The sequence below is a fragment of the Acomys minous genome (genome assembly GCF_964271855.1).
Source record: "Acomys minous genome assembly, chromosome: 4".
NCBI classification, from domain to species: domain Eukaryota; kingdom Metazoa; phylum Chordata; class Mammalia; order Rodentia; family Muridae; genus Acomys; species Acomys minous.
In genome coordinates this window covers 33262554-33286797 of record NC_140486.1, presented here as the reverse complement: position 1 = coordinate 33286797, position 24244 = coordinate 33262554, and the positions used below count along the sequence as shown (strand labels likewise).

Sequence of the window (24244 nt, the reverse complement as noted above, 5' to 3'; positions counted from 1 at the left end):
AATTAGCTCCAAGAAACTCACTGGTGTCCGAAGTTGAATTTTGGTGGTATTGTTATTTTGGTCTCTTGTCAGTGCCCTACCCGAGGTGGGTAGATATTCATTCCCGTTTCCCCAACAATGCTGTCACACAACACACATATCCTTCCTATATCACAGGAGATGGTACAAGCTTGGCAGAGACTAGCTTGGTGGGTAGAGCTTGTGCTGTACTGGATGCTAGAGCAGAGTCGTGAGCTGTCAGCCTTTACTGTGAGGTGTATTTCACAGGGTCTGGCTGGAGATGGGAGGGAACTGAAAAACGTTACCACAGGAGGAAAGATCAGATGTCTCTGTGAGCAGGAAGGGAGGCAGGCAGAACTCGTGTTTGAAGTTGATGTTTTGAAAACATTTGCCACTTAGGTTTATTTCAGATTTTATTTCCCTGAAAGGTAGCACTTGCATAAATGTTCATGAGTATAAGCTTTTGGATTACCATCAGGAGCAAATCTCACTCGAAGTCAAACAGCTGTGGTCACCTGGTCTCTGGCGAGTAGCTTTTCCTTTTATTTAAGCCTCAGATGTTGACTAATTGTCATTTCATTCCATGAGCGTTTAGGGTCTATGTACTGTGGTAAGACATTTTGGTTAATAGCAAGAGGGTTTATGTGCGTTCCACTGTACTTACCAAGTCATGAGACTCTATACTAGCTAAGAAACTTAAGAGAAAGAAATGTATTATTTACAAAACGTCTAGGAAGGAGCATAAAAACAATGCCCCCAGCGAACAGCATGCTTGTGAGAACTGACAGGAAGGCCCACTGCGCTGTGAGCACGTGACGCTGGGGTTCCGTTTTCCATCCCCACACTTGTTGTGCTACAAGCTCCATCCTACTAGCTCTTCAGATTATCCACACCATTTCCCACAGCTGACCGGAAACTTCGTCCACTCTCTGCCATCTGACTTATATGAAGTTGGGATTTTCTTGCCTATTTATGACTCACCTCCGCCAGGAGAGCCAGCCATGTCCACTTGACTCTTCACACACAACCATATCACTTTGTTTTCTGGCACTCAGGAGAAGCATCTCTTCTTCTGTCAGAAACCCTGGCCTTACCTATAGCATTTACTCCACCACGCAGGACGAGGATGTGTGTTGGATTCAATGAACAAAGTAGGTTGGCTATGTGTGGCATCTTGTCACGCAGCAAGCTGAGGTGCGTATTCTAATGTGAGTTAACACATGTACCGAATTTCCTGGACCCATCAAATCTCTCTCTGGTTAGTATGTGCTTCCTGTACTGGGTCGTCACGGCTGTGTGGGCAGGAGAGCTGTTCAGTAGGTGAAGAACCAAAGATTGTACAGACCAAACTCACAAGTCTATTCAAAAAACCAAAAACCCATGGGCTTCAGAGGAAATAAAAATTTCCATGAATAGTTCTTCCTCTTCCATGACAGAGGCCATGCTCTTTGTCCATGGATACCCTTTGAAAAGTCTGCTTTCCTGTGGGGGAGGGGTGGCTTATTGACACCATGAGTCAGTTCTCAAAGTGAAGAGTGCAAAATGGTTGATTTACACAGTTTGTTAGGTACAGAGTACAGTGCTAAACAGCAGAAATATGTCTCAAGACCCTGTGCATCTTAAGGGCACTGGTAACAGCTGGTGCTCTCTAGCCTATCCTGTGATGACTTTGCAATCTGCTTCGATTGCCTTAATTTGTCACCTGAATTATTTTGGTATCTGCAAATTCCCAGAGGACAAAGTTTTGCTGTATAAAGAAGATGGTTTGGTTTCTTAACCTGTTACTTAGATGCATCTTAGACACCGTGAGAGTGTATGACATAAGTAAGACAAGACAAAAACATACCTCTTTGGCCTCATTGCTTTCGATGCCGTTTTCCTGAAGCTTGAATTTCGCTTTAGGTTGTTGTGTTTCATTTGACATCAGTGACATACAGGTTTTGAGCAAATCTGGCACAGCAAAGACCAGTAAATAACTCGATTAATTATTGTGATGGCTCAGGCAGCAGAAAGTGTGTTTTACCTGTCCCCATTTCAAGTTCTACGGACCGAACCCAGGGACTTGCATATGCTAGGCAAGCGCTCTGCCCACTGGTTACTGCCCAGAGCTTTTCGGTTTTGTTTTGAGACAGGGGCTTTTATTGTTCAGGCTGGCTGCTTGAATGGTCAGGATTGTAAGCATGTGCCCAGGCCAGGCTTGCATTTACCTCCTAATGATTGGGTTAGGGATAGATGATTATTGTGGTTAGCCATGTGTGTTGCTGTTAGCCTATTTTGCTTAAGGATCTCCATTGTAAGAGCTAACCTGTGTTTACTTTAACTTTCTAGCATTGTAAAAAAAAACCAAACAAACCCTAGAAACACGTAATAAATGAAATGTCGACACAGAGAGTGAAATGAGGTATTGGATACTGAGGGCTAGCATGGCAGACCATCACCTATATAATCAGAATCCAGTGTAGCTACTGGTCTCTAAGTAGATCCATTTAGCATATGTGTGAACTCAGATTTCTGCACCTTAATGTATTTAAATGAAATCTAGATATTTTTAACATATTTAATTATTTTGGTTAATTTATTTTTAATTTTCACAATTTATTATTTTATGAATATGGTGTTTTACCTGCATGTATTATACCATATGTGTGTGTTGTTGATAATTCAAAAGTATGGTCTAATAATGCTTATTATAAAATTAGCCTATAATTATTACAGTGGTACTAGCCAATCCACCACCACAATTAATAAAGATACATATACCTGTTATATTTTAGAATAGCCTCATTTAACCTGGGACTGGGCAGATATTAACCCTCTAAACTACCCTTATCATTTCCCATCCCCCATTATAGACCACGTTTTAATCATTCCTGTCTGGGCCACGTCTTATCCATAATCCCAAAATACTTGCTAATATTCTTCATCTGGGGTGCTTTCCTCCATCCACATCCATCCTGCCACGTGCTCCTCTCCACACTAACCCATAGTGACCTCTATACTTTCTTTATCCTTCCTGGTCTCTCTCCTTATTCCCAAGATCCTTCTCTCCCCCAAACCCGAGAACCTATCTCATTTCTGCCTTGTCCAGGTGTAGGCATTTTTTATTAACCAATCAGCTTTAAATAGGTAGAGCAAGTTTTACTGAAGGACAGGTGTAGGTGAGACTGCTCATGAGGGCAGCAGCTACATCTCGGGAGCAGGGGGCCAGTAATTAGCATCAGAATCCATAGTACCAGATGAACCTCCACACATGTGCCTGGTGCCTGTGGACTCTAGAAGAGGACTCTGGGTTCCTGAACTGGAGTTATAGATGATCGTGAGTTGAATGGGGCTTTCAAGACCTGAACTGGGTCCCCTGGAAGGTCGAATTGTGCTTTTAACTATAGATCCAATGCTCCAACTCAACTTTAATACTCAGAGCCTTAGTTTTCCTGTTCAGAAGACACAGGTTTTATTTTATTTTATTTTATTTTATTTTTTGTTTGTGTTTTACATGATGAGTGGTCTGAGGATTGGTCCTTAAGTGATGTTTTACTAACCTAAATTCATAATGTGTATTATAGACAAGAATCAGATATAGCAAAAATCTGATCAATAACTAACAATAACACTTCGTACTTTTTATAGGAGCATCTTTTAGATCCTCCTGTAACCCCTGTATAATACTACTCACAATAAGATAGCTTCAACTTTCTAAACTATCATCAATTATAAAGTGTAGTTTTCTTGTTGGTAGGGCTCCTGAGCTCAGACTCACTGGTCATAGCAGTTCCACAAAGGGAGAAACTTACAGTGTTAGAGCTGAAGGTAAGAAATGGGCAAGACTGATACAAAAGTCAGTGTGATCTGGAAAGGAAACCTGGGAGTCTGGGTTCAAGTGGATTTTCCACATTAATTCTTCCTTTATTGGTGGCTTCAGGTTCCCAGGAGAGGGATAGATGCTATCCAGGGGCCTCAGGACTTCTGACCTTCCAACTCTGCCTTCCCCACCAATCTGCCTGTGGCTACCTTAGCAACTGCCTTTATACTCTCCACTTTCTGCAATAAAATATCTTCTCAGGATGAGAATTGGAAGTTTTCATAAAAATAGAAACTCAAGAAATGAATTAACATTTAGCCATTAATCAGGAAGTAGATAGGCATGTGATTTTATCATATACGCATGCAGACTAGACCTCCAAAGTAGAGAAGGTGGGTGAGAGAGACCATGTGCAAATAAATAATCCATATTAGAATATACACATGTACACATATGTGCATGCACACATAAAGTCCTAAAGTGACTCTCTAACTATATAAGTATATTTAATTTTTAGCACTTTTGACATGTGTAAAATATAAAAAAATGTGTGTGTGTATGTATGTGTGTCTCATGATCAATAATCATTTTAATGACCAAGCAAACCATAATGACTTAGGAACCCTGGTTCCATACTCTATCACAACAGAGTGTATCTCTCCAAGTGAGGGCTAGTTTGCAAGTGCCTCTGAGCTGGAGTCTGAGGTTCTGAATTTTTGAGACTTCTATCACATCTCAGTTAAGGCTCTAATAAGGGTTTAGTTACATTCCATCGAGTGTGTCCAGGAATTTAAAATACATCACATATATAATAATCCCAGAAAAAGTTGTATTTCAATTATAATAAATTATTTCTCATTATTCTTGTATTTCATCCTAATAGTTAATTAATAAGTTCCTCTTTTTTCTTTTCTTTTTTTTTCTTTTTTTTTTTGGACAGGATTTCTCTGTGTATCCTTACCTGTCCTGTACTCGCTTTGTAGAACAGGCTGGCCTTGAACTCACAGAGATCTGCCCCCTCTGCCTCTTGAATGTTGGGATTACAGGCATGCACCACTGTGCCAGGCCTTCATAAGTTCCTTCTTATTACTCTTATTTTTTTTTAATTCTTAAATACTGTCACCTACTCATCCTTCTAACCAAATTCAGTTTTAATTTTGTTGAGCTCCCAAACAAATTTCTCCTGAGATTTCACTATGTGTAGATTGGTACCAGGACTATATACACTTCTAGGAATATTCTTTATTATTTTCTCCTACACCTCATCAGAGACTTACTCTTTCTCATACATCTAAATTTCATAACCTGTAGTCTTGACACCTATTTATAAGACACAGCTACAAAATTGAACATACTTGAAGATAAACATACATATTCAGTGCTTTATCACCTATTCATTCTTCTGTTAATCCATCAACCTGTAGTTTATTTTTTTAAAAACACATTTCAAGATAAATTACAGATCACAGTGTAACCTTCTTCCAAAGCACCAGCACACCTATCATTTACCAGAATTTAGTATTGTCTATGGCTTGAATTAAAAAAAAAAAGTAGAAGTAGGAGCTGGGGAGATGGCTCATTTGATTGATCCCTCATTTTGAATTGCCAGCATCCATACCAAAAGCCAGTGCTGGCGGGTGGAGACACAGGTGTCCCTGGAACTTACCAGTTAGCCTGCTCTGTTGAATTGATGTGTTCCAATTCAGTGGGTTAGCATGTGTCAACAAATAAGATGGCAAGCAATCAAGGAAGATACCTAAGCCTCACCTCTGACTTCCACACACATGCATGTGTACTCACACAGCACGTACCCTCACATGGAGATGTGCATGCACCAAACATTAGGTCTTTGTTATTAGAGTAGGCAGCTAATATGCTTCCCTTTTGTCCAGGGGAGACACATTGAGTGGGATAGAACTAGGTGGAAGTTATTACAAATGAGTCACACAAGCCAAGGCGACTTTAGCAGGTGAGATAATTTAGTATTAGAGTCCATGCCTCGTCTCATCAAGGGGCAAAGGGAACTCAAGCTGTCACACCTAGAAACGGGGCTCTTGCTTCTCAGAGAGAATATGTTATAGAGTAAATGTGTTTGTTATAAGGTTTCGGGGTGGGGGGGCATGTTTGTCATAAGTTCTAAGGAAAAGGTGATCTAGACATACATGGTGTGATTAAGTTTAATTGCCCATTTAATTGAATTAAGACATGCTTAGGTAAATGCTGGAGAAATGGCTCTGAGGTTAAGGGTGCTCTCTGCTCTTGCAGAAGATTTCAGTCTGATACCCAACACCCATGCTGGAAGGCTCACAACTGTCCGTAGCTCCACATTCATGGGATTTGGCCTCTTTGGGCACCTGAGCATATCCACACACAAATATAGATATATACATATGATTTAAAAACAGGATTTTCCACATGTCTTATGAAGCACAGCGCTGGTAGTGTCCATGAGAGGGTGTCAGCTGTAAGTGAGCTGATGTAATGAATTCATTTATCCTTTGGGGGATCTGCAACATGACAGCATTAGTGGGAGGTGAGGAAAGGGAGGAGGCAAGCGCTAGGTAAAAGGAGCAGGTCACTGGAGATTGGTGGCCCTGATGTCTTGCTGCATTCCCTTTCTCTCTGATTTTAGGCCAGCACACAGTGAAGACTTGTGTAACACATGCTCACACTGCCATGAGGTCCCCATGCAAGCACATGGGGCCGAGTAACCACACACTGACACCTGTGAAACTGTGAGCCCAAATAAGTCCCTTTGTTTCCCTTAAATTATTATGTTTAGTCAGATGTTTAGTCCTAATGACAATAAATAAATAAATAAATAAATAAATAAATAAATAAATAAGTCTGTCACAGAGGAAGAGGCCGGAGAACTCACTTATTCTTTCTTCACATAGAAAGTCCTAAAAATGCAGCAAGAATGAAAATTCATGAATCAGCCTGAAAGCTGTGTTCTCCTTCTGTTTTGGGTCATTGGCTGGAGCAGTCCCAAAGAACTCACATCACTAAGAGCTGCAGAAGCTGACTGAGAACTTCAGCATTTCTTTTTCCAGTTTTCCACCCTCATCATGGATGCTAGTCGATCTCTGATCTGTGCTTTGGGTACTGCCCACCCCCTTTCTGCAATCTTGAGAAATAAATATTTCCTTACAAGTTTTCTTTTGGGTTGTAGAATGTTTGCTTTGATAAGAATAATTGAAGATGTGGGAAACCCTTCATTACCTTGCAGAGTTCCATAAATAAAGCACACATTCCATAAATATTTGTTGAACTGAACGGTGTTTAATCAACATCTGTTTAAGGCAAATAAATGGAAAACATTATTCACTGGTGTCCAAGACATTTCTTTCATTTGACTTTGAATGAGAGTGAGTCATGCTGTAGTCTAAAGAAGAAACTGTATTTAGCAATGACAACATCTTGTGGGTCTCACTTTTTAAAAAAGCATCTCTGAAAAGAGGTTGTATTCAAATAACTCAGTACTTCTAAGTATTAAAAGAGGCGATAAAATCGTAATCTGTACTTGGACTTCTATAGTTAGTTTTTTAAAATATTAATTATTGAAATCATAGTCCATACTTGGATTTATATAGTAAGCTTTTGGGTGGCCGTGGATGGAGAGTAGTAAGAACATGTTGGATTCCCTGGAGCTGGAGATACAGGTGCTGTATCTGAGCTGCTGCAGTGGGTGCTGGAAGTCATGCTTAGGTCATCTGCAAAGATAACACATGCGCTTTGTTTTGAGCCATCCCCTCTGCCCCTTGTTACTCCCTCCTTCCTCTGAGTTTAGAGATGTGAAATACAAGGTGCAGGCTGCATGAGTGTAGAGGTGCTTTGGAACCCTCTTACACGATCAGTGGACATCGTATTAAAGTTTTCTACCCAGCTCTGTCAGTCATTTGGAGCTGATCATGTCGGAGGTCATGTCTATACCATAGAAGTAAGCAAAAGCTGCTGCCCAAACACTAGGATTTCTCCACGTAGAGAGTGTTTGTGACACTTGTCACTGCATAGCTGCAATAGTCTGTACTGAAATAGACTGTCTGATGGGCTAAAGACACACCATGGAGGGTTGATGTTCTTGGCAGGGAAATAAGAACAGCATAATATTTTGACCTTGTAAGTTGGCCATTTGTTATGGTCCATATTTCTTTGTAGGTGTGTGTGTGTGTGTGTGTGTGTGTGTGTGTGTGTGTGTGTGTGTGTGTGTGTGTGCGTGAGCGTGTGCAAAGGCTAGAGGATAACATTGATGGCATTCATTTTTTTCTTTCTCCTCCTCCTCCTCCTCCTCTTCCTCTTTCTCTTCCTCCTCCTCCTCTTCCTCCTCCTCCTCTTCCTCTTCCTCCTCCTCCTCCTTCTCCTCCTCCTCCTCCTCTTCTTCTTCTTCTTCTTCTTCTTCTTCTTCTTCTCTTCTTCTTCTTCTTCTTCTTCTTCTTCTTCTTCTTCTTCTTCTTCTTCTTCTTCTTCTTCTTCTTGTTCTTCTTCTTCTTCTTGAGATACAGTCTTTCACTGTATCTGGAACTTGCCATGAAGGTTAGGCTACCTGGTTGGCAAGCCTGAGGGATCTGTCTGTCTGTCGCTTTCTCCCTAGGGCCTGGTTTATACAATGTATGTGTCACATTGTCTGGCCTTTTCACTTGGGTGCTGGAAATTGAATTCCTGTAACCCATTCTCCTGTGTTAAGTCTTTGACTGGCTGATCTGTCTCCCCAGCCTTCAGGCCTCACATTTGTTGTTGGGTCCTGTGATACAATCTTCACATCTCCAGCATGACGCTGGGTGTGAAGAGACTCTAGCCCCTCTGACTTGACTGGGTTATTGAACTTCAGATCCTTGGTGCTCAGCTTTTTAGCCTCCCAGCTGCTGTTGCCAGCTGTGCCTTCTGTAATACTTTCCTGTACACAGACAGCTGTCAGAAGAAAGATCTGTTTACAGATCTCAGGCTCTTTCCGCTATCGTGCCCTGCTCTTTGAGATTTTGCCTTTACATTTCAGCCTTTTGGCTGCCAAGACGCGGATCTCTGCTGTATTGCTCTATTAGGCCCACTGCTTTTTCTTTCTTTCTTTCTTTCTTTCTTTTTTTTTTTAAAGCTTCATTTATCCCTCATCTCTGCAGCATAGGAAATGTTCTTAGTAAGAAAAAAAAGCCACGATGTCTGGAGACTTTATTTGCTGTCACATAGTTGCTCCCCATTCCCCTGAAATGCCCTGTCATTGGCTCTCTTCAGGGTCTCTAAATAGTTTCCAATGGTGTCCAGCCTCAATAATTGCTTGGAGGAAGAGAATTGATCCAATACCATCTGCACTGCAATAGGCAGACTTAGAAATCCGACAGAAAGATTTTAGGCTAGAAACTGCTGAATTTTTAATGAAACTAATTTCAAAAGCTATTTTGGGGCAGAGACATAACTCACCTGATAGTGCTTGCCTAGCATTCAGGAAGCCCCGAGTTCAATACTTAGCATGGCATAAAACTCAACCTGGTGGCACATGCTTGAGAGCTAGCAGGAGGATTGGAAGTTCAAGGTCATCACCAGCTACATTGTGAGTTTGAAGCCAGCCTGGGATATGAGAATCTGTGTCAAAGGAGGGAAAAAAAAAGCCATTCAGTATTTGTCAGCTATAGTTGAATGTAGTTGTTTAGAATTATTTTTAGTTCCATTTTGGCCGAAGAATGCATGTTAATTTCAAGTCTTTTAAATTTATTTAAGCTTTTTTTCCCTGTGTGATCAAGATTATAGTGTATCCAGGATAAAGTCATCTGTGTGTTCTTGATATAAATCTGTGTTCTTTTGTTGGGTTCTGTGTTCTGTGGATATCTGTTAAAGCTAGCTGCTTCACCATGCAGTTGATCTGTCTGCTTGTTCTATCCATTATTGAAAGTGTGTCATGGAAGTCTCCAGAGACCCATTTTTAAATGCTTCCCTTCAATTATGTCAGTTTTTAAAAACATACTTTGGGTTTGTGTAGTAAGGTAGAAATGTCTTCATAATTTTGACTTACTGATATATGAATCATCTTATCATTATAAAATGTCTTTGTTCAAATGAAAAAATATTTGTTTTAAAACATTTGTTTGATGTTAGAAAAGCCACCATAGTATGTAGTTTATTTTATACAGGTATAATAATATAAATGTATTTGTAAAATATTTTAAAAATTAATTTAAAAAAAAAGAGAGAAAAGCCACCCTAGCTTTCTTTTGGCATCTGGGTTTGTGTGGTACTATTTCTCATCCTGTTCTTTTCAACAGTTTTATTTTATTCTCAAGTGTTTTACACAGTTGAGTACTATTTCTTTTTTATGTATCTAGATGTGGTGCATGTATATTTGTGGTGTGTATGACGTGCATGTGGAGGTCAGCAGTGGACACTGGGTGTCTTGCTTCCCTTTTCACTCCCCTTTTTACTTTCTGAGAAAGGCTCTCACAGTGAACCTGAAGCTCACAGTTTTGTCTGCACTGGCTGGTCAGCGAGCTTCTGGGTCTCTCTGTCTCCCTCTCCCCAGGGCTGGGCTACAGACCTGTGCCCAGGCACGTGTTCACATGGGCACTGGGGATACGAATGCAGGTTTTCGTGCTTGTATAGCGAGTGTTCTACCTACTGAGCCACTTCCTCAGCCCCTGTGTTCCTAAAATTCCATTCTACCAATATGTGCTCCCCGGACTAGAGCATTAATAGTTTCATATAGTTTCTGTATGCAAGTATGCAACTTGGTGGCTCAAAACAAAAAGTTTATTCCATTGTAACATGAAACCAAGAAATCTGAAATCTCGCTGGCTGTAGGGGGAACAACGCATTCTTTGTTTCTCTCAACTGAGGAGCATCATCATTCCTAGTTTAGTAACCATATGGTTTCATCCTCCAGTTTGTTCTCCAGTGGACACCACATTCTCCCCTCCTTTTTATCTGTAGGGACTTTAGCAAAGGATTTTATTAGCCTTATTTGACCTCAAGATCTTTACTTAGTTTTCAAAAATCATTTTTCCAAATGGGGTAACATGCAGTTTCTGAGGATTAAGGCCCGGCCACAAACATTTAGGGTTACCATTCTGGCCACTGTAACTTTCCTATGGATCCCTGAATCCATGAAGCATGGCAGAAGTTAAAATACCATGACCTCATCCCCACTACTCCAGGACTCCCAAGGCACTAATCACACAAAGTCTAAGTCCCACATCTCATTTAGACAATATCATCTTAAAACTTCCAAATTCCTTCTCCTCATCTGTAGTGATCAGCTGAGACCATGAGTATGATCCATCCAGGGGCAGATTTTGCTTATAATTTCCATATATATATATATATTTTGTAGTGTTTTCACTCCTGGTTAAAATGAATAGCTTAAACAAAACAAATCCACTTTGCATTAATGCCAAACTAATTTTAATGGTATGTAGTCTTTGTACAACTCTAAGTCCATTCTTTGCACGCTTCTGTGTGTAATCATTGTACAACAAAATATACCTTTGCATAATCTAAGTCCATGAAGATAGTTTCACAATCATTGCTTTGTACAGTTGTCATATAAATCAGATAGAGGAAGAAAAAGGTTATAAAAAATTTATTTTTATTGTCTGAGATTTACCTGTGTAATCATCTTTTCCAGAGCTCCTTTCTTTTCTTTGTATGGATTTAAATTTCGCTCCTGTGTTTTTTTCATCTAGTTAAAAAAAATCTTCCACCATTTCCTATAGGGTTCCAAGATGGACTGTGCCTGGGAGGCAAAGGCAGGAGGATCAAGAGTTTAAGGCTAACCTCAACTTTATATCAACCTAGAGGACTTCTAGGGATACAGCAATGAGGTGATCTAACAAAGTAAAACAAACAATATCCCTTATTCCCTTCAGTATGTCCATTATGTTGGTCCAATAGCTCGAGGTTTCCAGGTTTCTGATGGGAAATATGCTGTTATTCTTATTGGGAACCCCTTGTCTATCATGAGCCTTTTTTTTTCTATCTTCAAGATTTTTCCTTGGTGTTTGTCTTTAAGAGTTTGACTATGATATATTGAGATGTTAATATCCTTGAGTTAATTTACTTGAAAAATTTTGACCCCCTTGGGGTATATATTAATATTTCAATATTTCTCATTAAAACTGGGAAGTTTTCAGCCATTATTTCTTTCCAGATGTTTTCTGACCCCCTCTGTATTCTGTCTCTGTGACTAGTTAGGCATATGCTGGTTTGTTTGGGGGGTTTCCCCAAAGGTGTGTGACAATCCATTAAGTATTCCTTCTTTTTCTCCTGTTCTTCAGACTAGATATTCTTTTAATCCAACCAACATGCCCTTTTAATTTTCCTTCGCTGGGCACTGAACCTAGCCTTGTGCATGCCAAGCAAGTGTTACATCATTGGTTCAAATCCATCCCTCACATGAAATATTGTAAGGTTTGCTGATTCTGTCTTCTTGTCAGCCACAATGTGCTGTGAAGCCAACCTACTGAAGCTTTTATTTCTACTTACGTCAATAATAGAATATGTGTTTTATTAGATCTTCTTAACAGCTAATCGTTGCTGATATTTGCTGATAATATTGTCGTTTTGCTTTCCATCCCCTTTCTTCCTTCTTCCTCTTCCCTTTCTCCTCCTCCTCCCCTTTCTCCTCTTTTATGCTCATAATCAAATCCAGGCAGGCCCTCATGTATACTAGTCAAACACATTACCCATTGAGCTACACCCTAAGATCAATGTGTTCCTTTTATCTCTTTAATAACTAATTTAATTTTAATTAATTTTTTTTCAGGATCATGGACTGATCCTAGAGCCTCCAGTGTGCAAAGCCACTGCCTCTGAGCTTTGTCCTCAGCTTCCTTTTTAAGTTAGTTTTTTGGGATTATGTCTTTCTGTTTTCCAGGTTGCTTCAACCTTCTCTCTACACTAGTCAAGCTTTAATACTGCAGTTCTCCCTCAGCTTATTGAGTAGGCCAGGGTGTGTATGTGTGTGTGTGTGTGCATGTGTATTTGTGTGTAGTAGTAGTAGTAGTAGATATAGCTACTTTGTTTTCTTGGATTTTTGGTTCATAGTAAAACTGAGCAGAAACCACAGAGAATTCTCTTATACCATATCACCCTTTTTACACACTCTCCTTGACCATCAGCATGCTATACAGTATGGTATAATTGTTAGAGCTCAGTGAACCAATAATGGTGCGTCATTATCACTTACAGCCCACAGTGTATGTTGAGGTTTATATATGGTGTACATTACCTACTCAAGGAGTCAATTACTCAAAGGGGAATTGTTTCAAAATAGCATATAGAAGAGGCCTCAGAAGGCCAGACTGAACCAGAATGGAGTTCTTGTGCCAGTGCCATGTAATGAGATGTAAGTTTGGAATGGGCCAGCGTTCCAAAAAAGGGAGACTATAGCTAACCCGAGTCCACTCTGTTTTAACCCTATAAGGAAAATAACCTTGATACTACCCATCTGTGGTTTTGTTTCTGTTTCTACTTTCTTCAGCCCTTTCTGTTTATGACAAGCTCCTTGGCTCAGGTCATTGGAACCCATACTGTCTAAAATTACACACATACACACACACACACACACACACACACACACACACACACACTTAAGGATTTCTTTCAAGCATGCACTGCATTTTTATCAAATCCACCCCCTTTCCCTCTTCTCCAGTTCCTCCTATAGCCTCTCCACAACTTTCCGCTCCACATCCACATGCTTTTTTATTTCTTAATTTTCTTTAATCCCACCAAGCCCACTTAGTGCAGATAATACGTGCGTAGGTGTAGTGCCATCTAATGGAGCATGGGCAACCGCTCCTCCTGAATACTGATTCTCCTTCCTCAGAAGCCATTGGTTGTCACAGCGTCTGAGCCAGGTACAGGGCTTCCTCAGCCTTTCCCCCAACCCATGCTGAGATTTTGGCTGGTTTGATCTTAGCCACATCTTCTGTCTGCAGGCCTAGACTCTATGAGTTCATGTGTACAATAAGGGCTGTCATGTCAAACAAATACCACTTTACTGTGGAAGTCCGCCACCCCTCTCTTCCACAGTGATACATGAGCCTTGGGGGAGAGGGTATGATATAGATGTCCCATTTATAGCTGAACACCCCACTGTCTCATATTCTCTGCGCTGTGACCAGTTGTGGGTCTCTGTGATAATTGACAACTACTGTGAAACAAATTTCTCTGTTGAGCACGGAGAGATCTGCTTATCTATGAGTATAAGAACAAGTCATTAGGAGTCATTGTAATACTATTTGCACTTAATAAAATGATAAGCATTTGGTTCTTCCCTAGGGCCTATGACCTGGCCCTATGGTCAGACAAGAGTGTTCTGCCCAACCAATAGTAAAAACGTGAGTTCTTTCTTGTGGTACAGTCCTTAAATCCAATCGAAAAATATTTGGTCACACCCATAACATTTCTGACACCATTGCACAGTGGGCATATCTTGTTAGCCAGTCAGAATTGTAGCTCAGGTTGTTGATTATTTTTTCCCTTCAGCAGCATGCATAGCACCTCCCTGCACTATGAGAGCTAGCCAGTAGGGATGAAGCATTGAGATCAGTGTCGTCTTGATTTCGTCATGTCCTATGACTCAGGTATGTGGTGTGTTCAGCAAAAGGATGTTACCATCAAATTCTGGAAGGTAACCATGAGCAATGGCCATAGTATGTTATTTGTGGGGGTCTGTGGGAACCCACGGACAAACAGTTAAAAAATAGGCAACCTATACCTATAGCTGGGCTTTTTACTTAATAGCCTATTGAGGCTGGAGGAGGTGCTATGCTCTGTTATGGGTTAACTTCATTTAAACTCTTTTCATACATACATATTTTTGTGTATATATGGTAGGGAGTGTCTACAGCAGTGGCTTTCCATATGGCGTTTTCAAGGTCGTTAGTATCAGTTATTCCTTCCTCTACACTGTTGTCCTGCCTTCCCATCTCGCTTAACCCTCCTCTTTTTATTGAACAATTGAAACTATTAATAGTCAAATTATTATTGTAATATGTGTGTTACTTGTTGCCATATTGATTTTGTGACATCTCTTTGACCTCTCTTGATTGACTGTCTTGGTATTGTTCATTTTTTTTTCTCCATGACACCTTGGCTGTGTTTATGCAGCAGACTATAGGAGTCCTTCCAGTATTCTCTGTGAAGCTAGCTTAGTGCTTATAAGTTCCTTTGTTCTGTTTTTATCAAAGGAGTTTTTAATTTATCTTTCAGATTTACTAGGTAGTTTTTCTGGGTATAATAGTCTAGCTTGAGACATGTGCTTTTTCAGAACTTGGAATATACCCTTCCATCCCATTCAAGATTGAAAAGTTCCTGTCAGATAATCAGATATTAGTCTGATGACCTTGACCTTGTGAATGATTTGGTCTTCTTTTTCTTGCAGCTTTTAATATCCTTTCTTGATTCTGAGTTCTTAATGTTTTTAGTTTAATATGTAATAAAGAGTTTCTTTTTTGGTCTGTTCCATTTGGAGTTCCTCTATGTTTCTCACACCTGGATGGGCATCTACTTCCCTAGGCTCTGAAAATTTTTCTTCTATGATTTTACTTGAAGTATATTATATGTCTTTGATATGGTATTTCTCTTTCTATGCTCACAATATAAGGCCTTTACATAGTGTCCCAAAGCTTTTGTGGTGTAATTTTTCTACCTTGCCTTCTAGCTCTGATACTCTGTTTTCCCACATGATCCATTCTATTGATAAAGTTTTTGGCCGAAGTTTTATTTGGCTTATAGAGTTTTAAATTTTTTAGCATCATTTCAGGCTTTTCCTTAATAATTCTCTTTATTAAATTCTATTTTTCACACCTTGTATTGACTTGCTTAATTCATTCATCTTTTTGTCTTCTTTGAGTTGTTTGGGCAAAGTTATTACATTTTCTTGAGTTCTTTGTTGGAAAGTTCTTTGAGAGCCTTTTCAAGGCATTCTTCTGTTCCTTTGGGATTAGTAATTTTTAGGTGAGACATGTTGTCTTGAATTATCAGGTTTTGTGTCTAGATTTTCACACTTGGAGTTAGTGGGTTGAGTGGGAGCATGGGCCTGGGGCTGGTGCTCTGGAGACTGCTTACCTCTCAATGCCAGGATCTAAGGAAGTCGTGGAGGTGTGGGCAGGAGGTTTGCAGTTGGAGATTCCTTCCTGGTAAGCACTGGGAGCTAGATAGACCCGGAAGTGTGGGCCAGGTAACCACAGCCTGGTGGGCCCTTACCCATTGACAATGGGAACTGGACTAACTCAGATTCATGAGCCTGATGTATTTTGATGTTAATTACTGCTTGCTGTCTCTGTGTCCCAAGACTGCTATATAATCTTGCCTAACAAACTTCCTGCTTGACTAATAAAGGGCCAACACAACTGGCCGGGGCAAATGGATTAGGTGTGGCCAAGGGTCTGGTCTTTGGAAGACAGAGAATCTTGGGAAAGAGAAAGAGATTGGAGAAGAGCAGGAAGAAGGAGGCTACATCATGGGTTAGGAAGGAAAAAGCACATGCCAGCATGGATGGAGGGTTTGGCCCAGATGAAGAGCTTTAGCAAGTATTTGGGATTATGGATTGGAGGTAGCTTGATAGAAATTATTAGAAGTAGATGACATGGGATTGGGGCTCGGTATGGGATACCTGCCCCAATATGGGAGGTAGTTCAGAGGATTAATATCTGCCCTGCTCCAGGTTAACTAAGGCTATTTTAAGATATAACAGGTCTCTGTGTCTTGATTGATTGCCAGCAGGTTAGAAAATACTGCAGTAATAATAATTATTAGGCTAATACCATACATTACTAGGCCATTCTGATAAATTAGCCACAGCACAAGTGACAGTCTATTTTGTAAATGAAAACCAACCAGATTTTCTCTGTGTAGCTTTGGCTGTCCTGGACTTGCTCTATAGCCCAGGCTGGCCTCAAACTCAGAGATCCACATGCCTCCGCCTCCCAGAGCAATGGGATTACAGACGTGCACCACCATGCCTGGCTGCAATCAAATCCTTAAGTGAAATTTATTTTTTATGTTTTGATAGCTGCATTTCTTTCTTAATCCTATTCATTTGCCTCAAATACAGAAATATTCACCATTACAAATTAATGTCTTTCATTATAATGATTTAAAAATAATTTCAGGCTGGGGAGTGATTGTGTATGCCTTTATTCCCAGCACTTGGGAGGCAGAGGCAGGAAGATTTCTGATCTGAGTTCAAGGCCAGCCTGGTCTACAGAGTGAGTTCCAGGACAGCCAAGGCTACATAGAGAAACCCTGTCTTGAAAAAGCAAATTAATAATGATAACAACAACAACAACAATTCAGTCTAAATTAATTTTTGTATAAATATACAATATTTTTGTAGAATTTGAAAGTGTATGGCACTATACTGGGTATAAGTGTTTCACTCAATTTTAAGGTTCTATGATAACATGGATCCAATTTATTAATTTTCATTATAGAATATGTCATATTCAGTCCTTGATTAATGAGCATTTACTTATTTTCAAGCCTTTGCTCCTACAAGTAATACTGCTAGGGATATTTTTATATAGGTTTCCTGGGGCCTGTGAGCAATTGTCTGCAGAGGACTAGATAGTATAAATCTGACATTTAAAAGCTGAATACATCAAGTATTGCCCACTTTTTTTTATTATATGTTGGTATCAAATCTCCCATCTAGACAGTGTCTAAATCTAATTATTCCACATTATCATCAATCTTTGGGGTTGTCTGACTTCAAAATGCTTGCAATCTAATGGATATAAAATTATATCTTGCTGCTGTTTTAATTTGCATTTGCTTCTAGCTTTGGGGATAAGCTCATTCTTAGAACCTTGCTGGTTACCCACATTTTCTCTTGCTTTTTCATTCTTTGCTCCTTTTTTGGAAAATTTGCTCCTCTCGTCTGTTTATGGGAATGGTCTACGTCTCTCGAATACGAATTCTTTACTGAGCATGTGCCATCCCCCAATTTTGCAACTTGATTATGGTTGTGTTTGCAGAAGCTTTTAATTATTCTGTAGTAAAAATAGCAATACAGATTTAGGGTTGTATACTGTTTAAGAAATTCTTTTCCTCTTTAACCTCCTACAGGCAATCTTCTCTGCTTCATTATTCGACCTGTTACTGATTTTTATTTTTAGTGTGAGGTAAAGAGCTAATTTTCTCTTATCTCAAATTCATGAACGGCGTCTGGATCCATTTATTGACTGGTTCGTCTTTTCCTCTCGTAATGTGTCTTGTCTTCAGCCTAGTGTGACTGTGCTAGACTGTGATGTGTAATGACAAGGATCTTGCTCTGTTTTGGTCACGTACACGTGCCATGCACCGGAGGCAATACCTAGACCCAGAAGCTGTTAACATTTACTAGTGAGTGAAGGAAAATGTGGATGGCATCCTTGCCATAGAGCATAAGCAAGCATGGCTTCTAGGGCATTTTTAGGTGCTCGGTGTTTTTCCTCTATTCTCAGGTGCAGTCAGGTCTCTGAAGGGTCACAGATACTGCAGACTACTTCACCTGAGAGCAATAGCCACAGAAACGCCATCTGGTCTAGTGACAAGAAAAAAAAACTGCTTTATTTAATTAATAGCTATTGTAGAATCCATTACGTAGGCCTTTGCAATAATATCCAGTTCTACAAGAGAGAGGCTAAAGGATGAACTTGGTCAGGTGTGCCAAGTATATTTCACCCTTTCCCCTTTCTTTCCTTTTTGCTTCCTTTTACTTTAAAAATGTGTGTGTGTGTGTGTGTGTGTGTGTGTGTGTGTGTGTGTGTGTGTGTGTGTGTGTGCATACTCACTGCATATGGAGGGACCAGAAGACAACCTTGGGTATCCAAATTCAGGTACCTTTCACCCTTTGCTGATATAGGATCTCTGATTAGCCTAGAATTTGGCCACATAGGCCAGGATAGCTGGTCCACAAGGATCCAAGGAACTGCCTTCTCTACCTCTCCTCCAGCCAGGCCTAGGGTTATAGGTGGGCTCCACTACACTTAGATTAAAAAAAATTAATATGTATATTTTAGGTTTTGAAATTAACATGCAATTACATCATTTTCTTTCTTCTTGTTTCTCCCTCCAAACTCTCCCAAAATTATGGCCTTTTTTTCCCCTAAAAGTGTGTATGTGTATTTCTAAATATATAAATACATTCTTCATTCTTCTCAATCTATACAATGTTACATGTATGTGGCTATACACATAATAAAAATATAAAAATAAATATACACATAATACATAACTACACACACACACACACACACACACACACACACACGCATACACTTTCAGGCCTGACCGCTTGGTATTGGAGAGCCAATTGAGAGACTTTTCTTTGAGGAAGACTGTTTTTTCCTGCTCTCAGCACTCACTAATTGCCTGCAGTTCTTTGTCTATGGTTAGGGCCTTGTGAGGTTTCCCCCTTTCATGTTAGCCTGTCTGTTAGGTGTTGTCCTTGGTCAGGTCTTGTTGAGGCATCCAAGTTGCATTGCTGAAACTCCATGGGGTGTGTAGCATCCCTGACGTATCCCTGGCGTGCCTAGGAGGCTGTGTTTCTCAGGAGATTGGCTTTCCCGGAAGACCTCTTGTTCTTTTTCCTCTTACATCGTTCTGCCCCCATTCTGTACTGTTGCCTGAGCCATGCGTGTCGGAGTTGTGTTGTGGATTGATGAGGTGAGGCTTGGCACCACATGATCACTTATTCTCTGCGTTTTGATCAGTTGTGGTTTTCTGTAATGGTTTCTGTCTGATGCAAAGACAAGCTTCTTTAGCAAGGGGTGAGAGCTACGCTTATCTGTGGGTATAAAGGTAATTAGTATGAAGTTAGGAATTATTCTTGTTTATTAAAGCTGCAGTTGTAGGCTCTTCTCCGAGATTCATGACCCTACTAGCCCTGGCTTGCTGGCTAGGTTTCCAGTACTAGGAAGATTTCGCTCTTGTTGAGTGGGCTGTAAGTCCAGTTAGACAAGGGTTGGTTACCGTCAGGATGTGCGTGCCACTTTTGCAGTGCTAAGACTACCATGCTATGCTGGCCATTGCCATAGTTCAAAGCTGTCACAGCTGGGTAGGGCTGGTGCTTGTTCTCCTCCCTTGGCAGCTTGCACGGCACCTTCTAGCACCATAAAATCTAGTGCTCAGGGAGGATGCTTTTGGGTCAGTCCAGCTTTAATCTTCCAGGTCCTGTGTCCGAAGTGCTGGTATCTTCAGCAATGAGGACTTGTCTTTCTTCCAGGAGGCAACTAAGAGTAACAGCAACCACCCACAGTGTTTTAGGAGTCACGTGCTCTGTTCTGACCAACAACCCAAAAGAGATTTCTTATGGCTCATATTTGGGATTTCTTATGGCTCATATTTGGGGTTAGGGTTAGGGTTAGGTGGAAATTGTTCCTACTTTCTCCTTAATTAAAGTCTCTTTATTGTTTTTCATATTTATCCCTTCAAATCAATATATCTTCCTCTTTGTACTTTCCTGGTTTTTGTGGTTAATCCAATTCATATATTCATATCTGCAGATTTGGAGTTAGGAGCCACAGATAAGAGAGGACATGGGAGTTTTCTTTCTGGGTATAGGTTGCATTGCTCAATATTATCTTTTCTAGATCTATATATCTACCTGCAAATTTCTTGATTTCATTTTTAGAGCTGTACAGTATTTCATAGTGTATATGTGCCCCATTTTTATTATCTATTCATTAGCGGAAGGACATTTAAGTTTTTTTTTCCATTTTCTAGCTATTATGAAAATCTTAGTAATGAATATGGATGATCAACTATCTGTAGAGTATGATGTTGAATCATTTGGGCATATCTGAAGGAGTGGGAGATCTGGGTCATAGGGTAGATTTATTTTTAGCTTTTTAAAGGTTCGCACACTGATTTTCAGAGTGGCTGGAGCAGTTTTCAGTTTTACCAACAGTGAATAAGTGTTCCCTTTCCCTGATGTCTTTTCTAGGATTTGTTCTTTTGGTTTTTTTTGCTGTTCTGAATGAGGTAAGATGAAATCTCAAAGTTGTTTTGATTTACATTTATCTAATTTCTAGGGATAACAAAATTTTTTGAGATATTTCTCTGCCATTTTTATTTCTTCTAGTGAGGACTCTTTGTTTAGATCCATAGACCATTTTTAAAAATGTGTCTTTTGATTCTTTTTACTCTTTGTTTTTTATGTTTTTCATATAGTCAGGATATTACTCCTGTCAGATGTTTAGCTAGCAAAGATTTTCTCCCACACTGTAGGCTTCCTCTTTACATGGTTGATCGTCCATTTTAGCTGTGGAGAATATTTTTAGTTTTATGAAGTCCCACCAAAATTGACAAATTGTTGGTCTTAATTCTTGGACAAATGGAGTTCTATTCAGAAAGTCTTTTCCTACACCTATGTAGGAAGTAGGGTACTTCCTACGTTTTTATTTTTTTTCAAGGAGTTTCAATACTCAAAGTTTCATGTTTAGGTCGTTGATTCATTTGGGTTTAGTTTTTGTGTAAGGTCTAATTTTATTTTTCTGCATATGGACACCTAGTTTTCCTAGCACCATTTGTTGAAGATGGTGCTTTCAGCCATCATATGTTTTTGGCATCTTTATCAAATATTAAATGGCTGAAGTTATATGACCTCATATTTGGGTCTTCAATTTTGTTTCATTTGTCTATGTGTTTATTTTTGTGTCAATAGAGCAAAACATCAGCCTACAGATTGGGAAAAGATCTTCACCACATCTGACAGAGGGCTAATATCCAAAATATATAAAGAACTCAAGAAATCATACACCTGCAAGCTAAATAATCCAATTTTTAAAATGGGGGAACATAGCTAAACAAAGAATTTACAACAGAGGAATCTCAAATGGCATTTAAAGAAATACTCAACATCCTGAGTCATCAGAAAAATGCAAATCAAAATGACCTTGAGATTCCATCTCACACCTGTCAGATGGATAAAATAAAAAACTCAAGTTATAGCACATGCTGGTGAGGATATGGAGCAAGGGGAACACTCCTCAACTGCTGGTGGGGGTGCACACTTGTACAAATCAATTTGGAGGTTTCTCAGAAAATTGGAAATAGTACTACCTCAAGACCCAGCTATACCACTCCTGGGTATATACCTGAAAGATGCTCCATTATACAACAAGGACAGTTGCTCAACTATGTTCATTGTAGCTTTATTTGTAATAGCCAGAAACTGGAAGCAACTTAGATGGCTCTCAACTGAAGAATGGATAAAGAAACTGTGGTATGTTTATACTCTACTATTAAAAACAAGAACATCAGGAAATTTGTAGACAAATGGATGGAACTAGAAAAGATCGTCCTGAGTCAGATAACTCAGACCCAGAAAGACACACTTGATATGTACTCACTTATAAGCTGATATTAACCACATAGGACAGGATAACCACATTACAATTCACAGACCCAAAGAAGCCAAGGAGAGCCCAGGGGAAGATGCTTGATTCTCACTTAGAACAAGAAATGCAATAGACATGAAAAGTAGATGGAGGGAGAGATAGGGTAGAGAGGATAACAGGAGTGGGGTTCAGGTGGGGAACAGAGAGGAGGAGGGTGGGTTAGGAGAACTGGCTGAGAGAACAGAAATTGGGGGGCATCTCTAGGACAGGGAAGGCTCCTGGGAATCTATGAGGGTGATCCTAGATGAGACTCCAAGCAATGAGTGTTAAGGAGCATAAAGTTGGCACCTCTTGTCTCCAGGTGGGACTCCCATCGTTGGGAGGGGTGTAAAAGTAACAATCTCCTGGCTCGATCATTGTCTGAGAGGCTTACTGCCTCTTTCTGCTAACCCAGGCCTAGTGCTGGAAGCTTCTAGCCTCCCTACAATCTTACCTAGGCCTAGAATGTTTTCAGCCTCTGAGATTTACTGCTTAAAAATCTTACCCTTACTTCTTCTTTCTGGGCTGGCTGGTTCAACTCAGCTGTTCTGGCACAAACTCTTCTCTCAGCTGATTAATTTAATCTGGCTCCTGTCTTGGCCCAGAATTTCTCTGCTTGGCCTCAAACTAACTCAGCAATCTGCTCCAATCTTCTGGCTTCTCATTTTCTGGCTCATTCTGTCTTCATCTGAGTTCTCTCTCTGCAACCTATCTCTCTATTACTGTCCTGGTAAAACTGCCTGTTCTCTCTGTAAAACTGCGTCTTAAGTAGCTTCCCTTTCCTCTCTCTTCTCATGAGAGTTGGACATATCCTATTCTGTCTAATCTTCTCTTATTCATTACCTTTTTTTGCTACCCAATTAAACATCACTTTCAAACATGGGTGCTTCCTTATACAAACTAACTTTATCTTTGTTTGGGATTAAAGGCATGCATCACCATGCCTAGGTCTACGCTTTTCTTTCCCCAATACTTGCTCTATACCAGGCTGGCCTTGAACTCAGATCTGCTTGCCTCTGTCTCCTGAATTAAAGGTGTGTTTGTATTCCAGCTGGATCACACAGACCTAGAAGATTTTTGGATGTGATCTCTTGCCAGAACAGCCATGCTATGAATTAACATATCTTTACAGAGGGGGACACTGACCCACACATAGAACCTTCTGCCTAAAATGTGTCCATCCATTCATGGAAAGGATGTCATCCAATTTGCCATGGCTGGGATCTTTGTTTACTCTCTGGCAGGAAAGGTATTGAGTTCCTCTGCTATGAGGCTGTCTTAATTCTTCGCTCCTTTCTCACTTCCTATGGTGGATGAATGAGATTTCCCTCATTCCCCACTCTCAAGTCTTTCCCAACTCCTCAGCCCCTCCTACCTAAGCACACACATGGCAAGTTTCATAAAGCTTTATGGTTTTCTCATTTAACTGACAGAGATGTCTTTGATAGTCCAAATTTAGCTTCCTTTGGCCTGACAACTGTGAGCCTAGGACAGTGCCCCGAGCCAAAGGGAGCAGAGTGTGTCAAGTAGAGTGAGGCAGAAGCATGGTGTGGTCTACTGATCGCTGGTAGCACAACATCAGCTTTCCTGTCATCCACACAGCAGTCTGTGATGAATGTTTCCTTTCATTTCGGTTTGTACATGGACTCTTTCATTCTTGTTTGTTTTTATGTGTCTCCAAAATTTCAAATGTTTATAGAAACTGGTAGACTAGGCATAAATGTCACTTTTAAAGAATGACAATTTATTTAAGGCTCCTTCTAGGCCCTTGCCTGGTCTGAGTCATTGGCTCAGAGTGTCAGGACAATTTATAACTTTAAGCAAGTGCTAGGTTCTAAGTGATAACTCAGAAGGCATGGTGAAGGCACATTGGTACATTGAGGTAGGAGGGCATGGTGAAGGCACATTGGTACATTGAGGTAGGATCAATATCACGGTTAGGTTCTATGACCAGGTTATCAGAATGTGTCTGGGGCTGGAGTGGCAGGTGGAGAGAGCAGTGTGAGAACTCAGCAACATTACACTGAGCCTTTACTATGAGGTGTGACATTGCCTCCAAGTAATGATTTCTTTTGAAAAGATGAGCAGTTAGTTA

The 24244-nt window shown here is 40.2% G+C and overlaps 2 protein-coding genes across 3 annotated transcripts in view; one reads left to right on the top strand and one right to left on the bottom strand.

The window, feature by feature from the left end:
* Positions 1–24244, bottom strand: part of LOC311596940 (uncharacterized protein) — a 107113-nt gene that overhangs the window by 5418 nt on the left and 77451 nt on the right. The window contains exon 3 of the mRNA XM_084780855.1: positions 1847–1950. Within this exon, the coding sequence (XP_084636981.1) occupies positions 1847–1950 (104 nt within the window). The remainder of the gene's footprint in view (positions 1–1846; positions 1951–24244) is intronic.
* Positions 1–24244, top strand: part of CSNK1G3 (casein kinase 1 gamma 3) — a 169605-nt gene that overhangs the window by 138188 nt on the left and 7173 nt on the right. Inside the window, exons 16-17 of one of the 2 annotated variants that reach the window (XM_084780853.1) lie at positions 11494–11601; positions 12543–12617. The exons of the other annotated variant lie outside the window; for it this stretch is intronic. The gene's annotated coding sequence lies outside the window, so the exon portion shown is untranslated. The remainder of the gene's footprint in view (positions 1–11493; positions 11602–12542; positions 12618–24244) is intronic. 2 annotated transcript variants of the gene reach the window in all.